We start from the raw sequence: 12885 nt of genomic DNA, 5'->3' as shown, positions 1-12885 counted from the left end.
ACCCATGCTTCTGTTACTACACATCTCAATCTGTACAGCACTATTTTATTTACAGATCAGACTTTTTTGAATATAAGCTCCACAGTTTTTGTTTCTGCTTAGAGAGTTTGGCATCTAATCAACTGCACTGAGCAGGAACTCAGGAAAATAAAAGATAGTGTGGCATTTAGGAGTATGTACCTTGAAAGATTTCTACAGCTAAAGTTCCGGGGGGGGGAAACCACTATTTTTAACCAACCAGTCACCACTTCCTCTACCCCCTACAATACACATATAGCCTATAATACAAAAGGTGTTAAAGGGAAGCATAAAATTACCTCGACTATTCACTGGGACCTTAAATATATATACAGCAAGCCTCAATTTTCCAATAAATAGAAACTATTACTAATAGTGGAACTTTACATGAGTAAGAAGAATAATGTTCAATACCTCAGGGAGCTGTTGTTGGGGTTTTTTAAGTCTTGATGAAGTTTTATCACCCATTCTTGATACTCTTGTTTTTGGATGGCTGTTGACTGTTTTAATTCATTTGACCATTTATTCTCTAGGTCCTGAAAGATACAGTGGGCCAACTGTTTAATTTTTCTTTCAAAAATTAGTAAAAAAAATGTAACCACATATATAAAAATCACCGTATTTCACTTACTTGCTGGGATTCAAAATGCTGAGCAGCCAGTGAATTTACATCTTGATCTGTGAATGATTTTCCCAATTCCTGCATCACCTTTGCCATTTCAATATCTTGTCTGAAATACACAGTGATCAGATCTATTCATCAAACTGTCAATGCGTATGGGCACTTCACTCACCAAGCAATCAGATTCAGTGAACAGAACACTCAGTGAGCGATCAGATTAACTGGATGGAGTGAAAACAAATGTCTATGTACAGGCACGCATCCGGGTTGCTAACTGTAACACTGGAGAGCACCCGAATCCTCGGAAATGGGAATGTGGAAATCATGGTAATATCACTAATATCAACATCATTGTGCAGCTGAACTGTAATGTAAATTTAATGCTTAAACCCAAGTGACCTTTAAATTATGTTGGTTAATATTTAATAGTCCAGACAACTTCTCATTTGCAAATTTTCTAAAAAGCACTTAACCAGATTTTGCTTGTCTACATTTGTCATATATTTGGGTAAGAACTGAAGTGACCTCCACCTCTGAAAGTTACTCAGCTATACGCAGAAGCTGCCAACTAGGTTCCAAGAGTCACACTGTCTAGTCACCAAATGACCACTGGAGAACACAGTCTGCAGATGAAGTGTAGTCTCCCTCCCTCTTCATTTGTCCAGAAGTTAAGCGTGGATCTCCACACAGGAAAACTGTGGGCAGTGTCAGAGCGCAGACCTCTCTCATCTAGGGAGGACGGTGGCCAGGAGGGCCTGCGGAGGATTCCCTATTTCCTCCTCTGTGACGGTGAGGAGGGTGCACTTACTTTGTGAAAATGTACTCAGCTGCAGTTTGTTGCCTTTTCTGTGCTATATTCTCTGCCCTTTTATTTGCTTTGAGACAGGGCCTTGCCAATTTGCCCAGGCTGGCCTTGAACCAGCAATCCTCTTGCCCCAGCCTCTCAGGTAGCTGGGATTATAGGCATGCGCCGCTGTGTCTGGCTGTATGTATAGTTTAATAAACACGGTCATTTAAAAATCCAAATTTAGAATTAGTTAATTAGATACTAGAAGGTTCTAATACAAATGCATGCAAAAAGTTTATCTAAAACACATTTCAAATAAATCGAGAAAGAACAAAAGACAGACATAAACCAAGTTTTACTCTCATTCTTTTTTTTGGTACTGGGGATCGAACTTGGGTCCTTGCGCTTGTGCAGCAGCAGGCAACGAAACCACTGGGCTAAATCCCTGGCCCCTTACTCTCATTCTTTTTTTTTTTTTTTTTTTTGGTACCGGGGATTGAACTCAGGACCTTGTGCTTGTGAGGCAGGCTGCAGAATCACTGAGCTAAATCCCTGGCCCACTCTCATTCTTTTTTTTTTTTTTTTTTTTTGCGGTACCAGGGATCCAACTCAGGACCTTGCACTTGCAAGGCAGGTAACAGCACCACTGAGCTAAGTTCCTGGCTGCCCACTCTCATTCTAAAAGAAGTAAACTGCTCTTAAAAATGAATATAAACTTAGTTACACTGATTAGGGAGGGTACTGTACTTTCATATGTGACGAGTGAAACTTATCCATGAAATTTAGAAGTCCTTTCCTTTCTTCCTTCCATTTTCCTGTCCTTCAATCCCTTCCTTTTTCCCCCAGGACCTTGTCCATGGATAAATCTGTATCTATATCTTCTGGTACTAAATATTCAGTATCACTGGGTCACTAGTTCTAATACAAGTGACCCTATTAACAGTTTGATAACTACTATGGGTCAGGTGAAGATTATGCTTGCAAGTAAGATTTTTATTTAGAAACAGAAATAACTTAAATATTTACAAAAGTAAGCTTACATATAAATTCTATTAATATTTTACATTCCATGTGTTCCCTCTAGTGGATAAAAAGTATCACTGCCACTTTTTTAAAGTTTAAAGAAATATCTTGGATCTGGTTTGCCAAAAAATTTTCTTGTGAGGGGGAAAAAAAAGACAAAAAATTCAACAAAGAAAATTTCATGAACACTTATTTCCCATTTTTATTTCATCCTAAATATGTCCAAAATTCAAGTGGCTAAAACCATAGTTAATGATAGAATATATATTTCCTATGATTAAGATCAAGGGAAATTTTATGTATTGCAGATGAAATACAATCTATAGATTGGACCAGTGCATTGTGTGTGAAAATCCCGCAACCCGCATAGTTTTATGGGCATTTAAAGAGCACGGATTACTGCCACTGCGTGGAGGGGATGCTAAGAGGCTGCCCTTCAAAGGCATGAATGGCAATAAAATGAGAAGTAAGGAATGTGTCACCTCTCTTTATGAGCTGGGCAAGTGACTTAAGCACCAGCATTTTGGCTAAGCCTCCACAGACTCTAGTGAATTTCACTTTATTTTAGTAAGTCTTACCGCTTGCCTTTGCAATAAATATTGCATTACTAGAAAAGAGAGCTCATTATTTATCTAAGCTGCCAATTTGGACATATGTAAAATAAACTACAAAACTGTCTTTAAAATACATGCATTGTAATATGATTTATGTATTTAGAAAGAAAAATAAAAGGCAAAGCCCCATCTAGAAATCTGTAAGAACGTGTCAAACAATGAAATAAAACAAATTCCTGTGAAGTAGAAAAATTATCAAGGGCCACAAAGTTAAATAATTAGTAAGTCAATTCAGCTTCCCAAAAGGTGAAGAGTCATGTACAACAGGAATCTTCTACTTTATAAAAACAAAACAAAACAAAAACAATTACAGAGTATTGATGGCCAAGACAGGATGTTCAGGGAGGTGTAGTGAGTACGCAGCAGAGTACGCTGATTTAGGGTAATGCACCAGCTGAGTGGCGCACTAGTGATGGGTGTGCAGGGCCAAGGCGGGGACTCAGCAACACACAGCTGCCCTGGGATCTTTGGGACTCAGCCCCAGAACCCGGTGCAGACACCAAAGCATTCGCAGCCCTTAGATAAAATGGCGTTCTATCTGCACACAACCAATGTCCATGCTTATTTTATACTTTCAGGCATCTCTAGATTACTTACGGTACCTAATGCAGTGGAAATGTGTGTCAAACAGCTGTTGTACTGCCTAGGGAATGGCAAGATAGGAAAGTCTGTACAACAGTACAGACAATGTTTCCCTGCACATATCTGAGCTCCGGTTGGTTGAATCCATAGATACAGAGGGCCAACTACACTCAAATAGGTGGAATTAGTGTAGTTCTGAAAATCCAGGATCCAAGAACCAATTTAGGGTGAACTGAAGGTTATATCATTTGAAGGTCTAGTAGTGAAAATCAGACAAATAATTAGTATTAGGCAATCATATTCTTATATATTTAAAAATGCAATTCTGCATTTTATTTTTAAATATATTCACAATTTTATTGGCCAAATAATAAAGAATTAGAAAAAATATTAAATTACTGTCCTCCCTAGGGACATAGCAGCTTTAACTATTTACCTAGTGGCAACTAGCCATATAGCAAGTATCTGAGGTAGAAAGGAATAAATTGTCCCAAAAACCCAAACCTATAAAAAAAGTGGTAAATGTATCAAAGCACCATGCTCTTTGTGTTATACTACTTTATGACATATGAGAATAAATGGCCCAGAGAATTGTGATGAAAATGTACAAATATACAATGTAATGAGAATGCTAATCTAGTAACTAGAAACCTATCCCTCAGAACTACACAACTACATCAAGTTGCTTGTGATTTTTGCATATTTTAAATTTTCTTAATTAGGATAGACCTCAAAATAAAAGATTATTCTCATCTTGCTAACCTTAATGTTTCCTAATGGGAAGCTAATAAAAGCAAGGAGCAGGACATTATTTTAAATTTACTTCTTTGGGATTATTATATCAGTCACACACAAAAAAATATGTGATTTAATCCTAGCATGCTTTCACAACCAAAGAAATTTTTCATCCATAACATTAAAAAAAATTTTCATGAACAAAGGAAAGGAAGAAGTTAAACTGTCATTATTTGGTGACGATATGATACTCTACATAGAAGACCCAAAAAAACTACACCAAAAGACTTCTAGCCTTAATTGACAGATTCTGTGGAGTAGCTGGATACAAGGTCAACACTCAAAAATCAATAGCCTTCTTGTACACAAATAACAGGCTCACTGAGAGAGAAATTAGAGAAATAATTCCTTTCACAATAGCACCCAAAAGAATGAAATATCTAGAAATCAATCTAACAAAGGAAGCAAAAGACCTCTACACTGAAAACTACAGTACTTTGAAAAAAGAGATCGAAGAGGATAGAAGAAAATGGACATTTCTCAAAGAAGTAAAAGCAGCAAATAAACATATGAAAAAATGTTCAACATCACTGGTCATTCGAGAGATGCAGATGAAAATAACACTGAGATTCCACCTCACCCCAGAAAGAATGGCTGTTATCAAGAAATCAACCAATAACAAATGCTGACGGGGGTGTGGAGAGAAAGGAACCCTTCTCCATTGTTGATGGGAGTGCAGACTGGTGCAACCACTGTGGAAATCAGTATGGAGATTCCTCAAAAAACTAGGGCTAGAGGTCCCATTTGACCCAGCTATTCCCCTGCTGGGTATCTTCCCCAAAGAATTAAAAGAATCATACCACAGTGATATATGTGCACTCATGTTCACAGCAGAATAATTCATGATAGTTACACCTTGGAAACAACTCAATTGCCCATCAACTGGAGACGGGATAAAGAAAATGTATTTTTTTAAATAAAATGGAGTACTACTCAGCCATAAAGAATAAGAAATCAGAGACATTTATAGCTAAATGGATGCACATTGAGGCCATACTCTTAAGTGAAATAAATAGGACACAGGTGTAAATACCAAATAGTTTCTCTTGCATGAGAAACTGAAAGTGTAAATAAGGGTTAAAATGAATAACTGATAATGTGAAATAGGAAGAAAAGGTCCAAAGGGGTAGGGGAAGCGGAAGGGGTAGGGAAAAGGAAAGAAGGGAAAAGAAATATAAGATAAGAAGTAAATGGAAACAAAGCCTTTGGAAATAGGGAGGTGGAGGGGGTGAAGGGAGGGCAGGGAATAGGGAAAAAGTAAGAACCAAGATGCATCATGTACAGGTACAAGTTCCCAATGATGACTGCAAATGTACTGTATATGTAAAATGTACCAATAAAAGAATTTAAGAGAAAAATAAATTCTTAGAGGTATGTACATCTAAAGACTTCAATAAGTATTTTAAGGTAATAGCTGTTAATAGATTCTCATATGTTAAAACTGATTGTCTATGGGCTGGGCATGGTGGTGCATGCCTGTAAGCCCAGCACTCAGGAGGCTGAGGCAGGAGGATCACTGTGAGCTCAAGGCCAGCCTGAACTACATAGCAAGACCCTGTCTCAAAAAAAACCAAAAACAATAAAACAAATAAAAGATTGTGTAGAAGGAAGAGTGTACATGAATTCATATTACAATTGATAGAGTTATGAGGAAGTGGTCTGCAGAGTTGTGATTAGAAATAAATAATGCTAGCAGCTTTTTATTCACTGTAAAAAAATACACAAAACTATAATTTTTATACTGTATTAAGTAATCCACAAAGAATGAATTCAAATCTGATTAAAATTTCTTGGAACCATACTAGTGTTTTTTCTTCTAATGTAAAAAAGGTTACAAAATGAACTGAAAGAGACCATGGCCTCAGAGCAGGACAACAGAGAGAAGGTTGTGACCAGGATGACAGCAAGGTATAAGGAGTGGTTCACAGCTCTGGAGTCAGATTAGTCTAAAATCCCAGCTTGCCCTCAGAAAAGATTCTTGGTTTACTGAAGCCCTAGTCCTCACCTCTGTGAGGTGGGACGAGTATCGGTGCTGTGACTGCTAGTGCTCTACGAGGGGCTGGGGGGAGATCACAGGAGACAGGGCCACTCTGCGTCAGCACAGCTTCAGCAGAGTGATTCAGCTCTTGTTAGACATAGAAGGCCAGCATCGCTACTCAGGTTAGTCAACAGAGAAGCTCTCCAAAGCTGGAGGACCCTCCCCCTGACAATCACAAGGAAGCTCATTTCTAATATTGAATAACTTCTTCTACTTTATCTCTTATTTTATAAAAATTGAAAACAAGTCGTTCTTCAGGCCATCATATTTGACAATGTAACTCTCAATTATGATAATGCAGAAATGTGAAATACCTCTCTCTTAATTTTTTCAGCTCCACATCTCTTTCACCAATAAGTTCTGAGATACTAACAAAGTAATTATGTTCCAGATTTAGGAGAGTTTCCGAGGCAGGAGAATGGATTAGGTCATGGTACACATCTGCAAAGTCTTCATCCCAGCTGGGCTCTTCCGGCCTTGCATGCTCTAGCGTGGTCTACAAGATGATACACAGACATTCTTAAATCAGGACACAGTGTCTTTATTTAATGTACCACTAGAGAAGTATGGATATTATGATTCCATTGTGTACTTTGTAAGGACAGAAAAACTCTCTTCTGTACTTATATTATGTGTATACAGTAACGCCTTGCTTCATGAATATTTCTGTTTGCAAACAATTTGGTTTAGGGCTGGGGATCCAGCTCAGTGGTTCCGCCACCTGCCTCGCAAGGGCAAGGTCCCGAGTTCAATCCCTGGTACCAAAAAAACCAAAACCAAAACCAAAATTCAGTTCACAAATGAAAGTGTTCAGCAAAATTTCACTCCTGTTCACAAACTCCACATTGAGTGACAAACACAACCACAGCCCTCTTCCCCACACAGACACAAATGCAGCCATCTTCCCCCAAATTGTAAAACAAATTAAGTTGCAAACCCAGGTACCACTGTATATGTTATATAAGACTGAAGGCAGAGAAGAATACAGACATGTAAACTAAGTTGTTACCATGAATTACCTGGGGTGGGGCTCAGGGGAGATAATAGTGTGGCAAAAGGACAGGAAGTGTGCACAGTAAAAAATAAGTAAATATATACAATCCCCCCTGACACACACCAATGTATTGTCAACAAAATGCTAACAGTGGCTATCTCAGGACAGTGATGACTGATAACCTTGACTTTCTAATGCACTGTATGATCATAATAATTTGCATGCTTTAATTATACAATGAGTAAAAGCTTCTACTTATTACAAACTCTAAAACGGTTTTATAAGCTTATGTATTCAGAACATGAAGTGACCTATGTTCTCACCTGTTTAGTGACATACTGACCTTGAAACCCAATTCATTCACTTCTACACTTAACATGCAATTTTCTCATTTTGACCTTTCCATGTGCTCTTTTTTCAAAAGTATTTCATTTTCTTTTTAAAATATAAACTCAAGCACATAAAATGACAGCTAGCACAATGACAAGGGATGGAGTAAATACTGCTGAACTAGAAAAGCAGAAGCATGCCGAGAGGGTCCGCCGAGCACACGCAGGCACCCGGAGGTGCAGGCGCCCACGCCATGAGTGGCCTCAACACCGCAGCAGACACACTGCAGGGACAGACGGTGCAGAGCACCCTGGCAGGGATTTCGTGAATGGCAAAGGGAAAGCAAAAGGCAGATTTTGATGTTTTTTTCCATTACTGATTTTTGCAAACAGGTATCTATAGAAAAAAGCTATCTAAATAGTCTTCCGTTTTCTTATCACTGAAAATAACAAAAACTGGAAGGTAAGACCTTACTGCCAGTGATAACTTACTTTAAAACAAGTGAATAGACCCAAGACAGGGATCTTGAACATGGCCAATCAAGGGGTGACGAGGTCCTCCCGTTCTGCTAGTCAAATGACAGGCAGGCGGGCGGGCAAGGTCTTGGAGGGCTAGGTTAGCCTGGGACTGGGCCTTTACCTCCTCCGCGGCCCCGGAGTGCACTCTGAGAAGTACACCACCCCTTTCAACCTGGCGCGGCTCTGGGAATCATGACCAGCCCAGGGAGCTCAATCCCTCATCAAATCTGGTGCAGGCTCAGGCTGAAATTGTAGGAAGGAGCCAGCACCAGGGTGTGGGGAGGTCATTAGCCACACAGAACACCAGAGGACTGGTGAGTACGTGCCAGTCATCCAGCTGCACGACCTGCAGCATCAATTTTAAACTGAGCTTAGCAAAAGCCCATGACCAGATAGACGCTACTGCCTGAGAGCAGCACTAACCAGAGCTCTCATGATCTAACTCACACCGTTCCCTCAAGAGACACCGTCCTGGAAAGGGGTTACCCGTATTCACTGTTCCCACTTTCACACTCTCACGCACTCTTACAGTTGCTGAAATCTAGTTTCTGCTCCCATCAATCAACTGAAATCGATCTTGTCACAGACAAGATTACTTAGGGACCCAATGATATTTGAGTCTTTCTTTACAACTTATACTCAATGGCATCTGGGTATTGTCATAGCTTAATTGGGGCATTGGCTCCTAGTGAATAAAACGATGTGTTCAAATTAATGGTGTCTTAGACTTATGAAACGGTGTGTCATTTAAATAAAAATGATGACAGTCTGTAACTATATGATATTGAGAGAGGACAAAATAAATCAAAACCTAAAACACTACTGGCGAGTAGAGTTGCCAATAAAATACAAGACCTTCGCTTAAATTAGAAACAAATAATCTTAAGCACAAACATGGGATATACTTATACTAAAAAATTATTTATCTGAAGCAGCAACATATATTGTATATTATTGCTATGTAGAAGAAAAAGGATTGTATGAGCCATTTCAACACTTAGCAATTTAAAAGTCTTCATCCACATTAAGAATATATTTGAGACAGACAGTATGACCTACTTTCTTACCTCAGCGTACGCTTTGGCCCATGTACTTGCCAGCTGATGTAAATCTACTTCACCTGATTTCACACCTTCCAAGGCTGCCTCAGCATCTCCATCATAATCTTGGAGGGATTCTTCTTCTATAAACTGGCTCAGAGATTCTTTTAAGTCTGTAAGATGGACAACAAATACCATCATCCGCAAAATCTATACGTAAAAAGAGGATATTTTACCTGGTGCAGGCATTCCAATGTGAAGCTAATGCCCCTAAGAGAATCCTCAGTTAAAGTACAATCAGCTTAGGAGAACACTTAGCTAATTTCACAATTATTTTCTTTAGTAAATGTTATTATATAGAGAAAGGTCAAAATTCCTAGCTGTCATATATAGACCTAGAGAAACACCTAGAGATTTTGAGAGTCTGAAGGTTACTGTTCACAAGTGAAAAGATTTTCCTATGTAACTTTAAAGCCTATAATTACACCTTTTAAATTTGAAAGAGAAACAGATGACATTGAAACTGACTTAGAGACTATTTAGAGACTGACACCATGGAGAGCACCCTAGGTGAGGAGTCAGGACACCCGCAGCAGGTCCTGCCTGGCTGCCACTGTTTGTGGCCCTATCTCCAGTGTGCACCAGGCTCCCCAGGACACCGTGCGTGCAAAGTGACCACTGCAGCACCACAGCAGGGCTCCAGACGGGGATGGGTGGAGCCAGACTCCTCATTCCTAACAAGCTGCAGCTGATGCCCTGAGTGCTGGTGAACGACATTTTTGAGCATCACCACCTTCGGCAAAGAATTGACCTCTTTGTGTCAGGGTTCCTTGTTCGTATGTGACTGTGCTAGGAAACCTTTGTGTCCTCTTATAACTCTAACCTTCCATGATCAACATTTTCTCAATTAAAAAAACTTTCCCAGTCTTTGAGAAGGTATATAGACCTTTTAGAATGGTGTAGTACAAATCATTTTATGGAACTACCTTAAGTAGGTAGATTATTGAAAAATTAATGTTCCTTTTGTTCCATTACCTCAGATATTGAAAACCAGATCATTAAAAGGGCAACCAATTGAGCAATATAATTCTACAATAGCATAATTATGATAGCTGAAATGCCTTTATGAATCCACCCAACTCAGTTCAGAGCTTAAGAGCTCTCTTCTAGACACTGCAACTAATTTTTCACTATATATTTTAATTTTTACACTAAATTGCTTTATAAACAAATGCAAGGGTGACAGGAAAATACTCAATACAATGATGTTATGGGAAATCTTTTTATTCTTAGGAGTAGTTATGTTTTATGTTTCCAATGTTTTTCAGATTTTATGCTAATATAAAACTTCCAATGACGGAGCTCACAGGAAAATAAAGTGGTAGCAATTTAAAAAAATCAGTCCTCACCATTTTCTATGAAGCATGGCAAATTGTGCAGCAGCATCAAACGTCCATGCAAATGACTGGCATTCTCTTGAACAGGAAATTTCAGGGGCACCCTCAGTTCAAAGGACTCATTTCCTACTTTGAATGCATATACAAATTCTCTTTCTTTGTTGCAGAATCTTTCTCGATTTTTCTTCATATTCTTTGGTAGGATTTCTATAGGATAAAAGCATTACACTATAAATCCATAAGATACAGGATATCTCGTTATTCCTCTATCACTTTTAAAAATCATTCCACCACTCAGATTTCACTTGTGCGAGTAAGTCACCCCTTGTAGTTTTTTCCAAGTGTTACCCCACTTTCATCTTTGAAATGAAAACGAAGTGTTGCTTCTTTTCAATGAAAAGTTTGTTTTGAGACTTCATTTAAGGGAAAGAATCATGCTCATATGGGACTCTGTATTTCTAGGAAGGGTTCTCAATACTAGCAAAGGAACAGAGAGAGGAAAGCAAAAGGACTTTTAAGAAAAAAATGCAAGTGGAGAGACATACAGCTTATGAAACAAAATCAAAGAAAACAAATCAAAGAAACATAGCAGGGACCAAGTGGTGATCCTGGAGATCTAAAAGGTTGTGGTCATAAGATCTGATGGGAGAGAGGGGTGAAGAAAGTGCTAAGACATCCTATGTGGGAAGAAGATATAAAGAAAACAGAGTGTAGGATGGCCACTGTAGGGCAAAATGGACATTTCAAAAGAATCCAGATCAGTTAAGGACTCATTCATCAACCTCCTAACTGGACTCCCTGCTGCTGGGCTTCCGCTCATCAAATCGGTTCTCAGGCCATTCTGGACAATGAAGTCATAGTCATCTTTCTTTTAAAAAGGAATGCATCTCTCTAAAGCCTTTCTGTCAGTTATTGCTCTCGGGATAAAGTGCAAACTTAACTCATTTTACACCCCCTGTATTGTCTCTGGGTGCATCTGCACCCCCCCCCCCCACACACATTGACTATTTTAATTTCTAACCATACTGGACATGTGACAATACCAAACTTCCCTTTCCACTTTTGAGCTTCAGACTTTTCCTTTCCCTAGAGCACTCTTACTGGTCTTTATTTTCTTGGGCAGCAGCTCCTTGCTCTTCGAGTCTTAGTTTAGACAGTCCCCATGGAGCCTGCTCCAACTTTCTACTGGGTCCCCCAACTGGGTCCGATTACAAGTTCTCATAGCCTGTACTTATCTGTACCATGGTGCCTATCACGCTGTATTTCTTACTCTTATTAAAACTGTTCACTCCAAATGAGAAGGATTCTGAACTGTCGTATTCTATGTGCTAGGCAGGATGCTATGAATACAAAGGCAAGAGCTAATAAACAGCTCCGTCATTCAAGTGGCTGACTCTGCCATTCACTTGCTGCTGAACAACTGTCAATTGAGGAAAATGTTATTTAGCTCGAAGGTCTGTCCTAATTATCAACCAAAAAAATAATTAATAAAGCGACAAGCATAAGATAATCATAAATGGAAGCCCGCGATAACAAAATAAGCTATCTAAAGAAATGACAGTATAAAAATGACGGGCTACCGAGTGTACACGATAAAATCAGAAGTGGTAAAGACGCATTGTAGCAGAGGACTGAACGCTGCAGAAATCTGAGTTTCCAATGGTCTACTGTAGTTTGGGTCAATCACTTTCGGTCAACCAAATCGTCAGTCTGTTTCAATCAGCTCGGCACTCAGTTCTGTTGTGTTTCAACAAGTTGATACTTCGGCCCCATCAGCCTCCGCTCGCTTTTTCCGGGTGACGGTCTATCCTGACGTCTTGTCTGTTTTAGCAGCTGTGAAAATCAGAGGGACGGGACCGAACCCCTACAGCCAGCCGGGCTGAGCGTGAGTCTGAGCCACCAGGCAGACTGCGGCCGAGAAGCCCAGCCGGGTCGGGGCCGAGTCTTCACCAGGAGGGCTCAGTCCGCCGCGGCTCCCCGCTCTGGGGCGTGGGCTCCCGCGCTCCGCTCGCTCGGAAGCGCCGGCGCTCTCGGAACTGTCCCGGCCTGCAGCGAGGAGCGTCAGCTGACCTGCCGGCTGGTTTTCAGCCAGAAGATCCGCCTCAGCAGATTCACTCCCATCTTTTA

The 12885-nt window shown here is 39.8% G+C and overlaps 1 protein-coding gene across 4 annotated transcripts in view; it reads right to left on the bottom strand.

The window, feature by feature from the left end:
• Ferry3 (FERRY endosomal RAB5 effector complex subunit 3) overlaps window positions 1-12826 on the bottom strand; it is a 34369-nt gene extending 21543 nt beyond the window's left edge. For 2 of the 4 annotated variants that reach the window (XM_021248069.2, XM_004869365.4), the window contains exons 1-6: window positions 12339-12826; window positions 10771-10965; window positions 9389-9534; window positions 6794-6975; window positions 650-749; window positions 433-554 (exon numbers count right to left, since the gene is read on the bottom strand). In XM_021248069.2, the coding sequence (XP_021103728.1) occupies window positions 433-554; window positions 650-749; window positions 6794-6975; window positions 9389-9534; window positions 10771-10948 (728 nt within the window). In that variant the 5' untranslated portion in view covers window positions 10949-10965; window positions 12339-12826. The remainder of the gene's footprint in view (window positions 1-432; window positions 555-649; window positions 750-6793; window positions 6976-9388; window positions 9535-10770; window positions 10966-12338) is intronic. The other 2 variants (XM_021248070.2, XM_021248071.2) reach the window with 2 other exon arrangements.
• Window positions 12827-12885: the final 59 nt, after the last annotated feature.

This window comes from Heterocephalus glaber, unplaced genomic scaffold (assembly GCF_053883595.1).
Source record: "Heterocephalus glaber isolate CG9 unplaced genomic scaffold, H.glaber_assembly_v1.0 deba00001444, whole genome shotgun sequence".
Taxonomy (NCBI): Eukaryota; Metazoa; Chordata; class Mammalia; order Rodentia; family Bathyergidae; genus Heterocephalus; species Heterocephalus glaber.
This window is presented reverse-complemented; position numbering and strand designations above follow the sequence as displayed.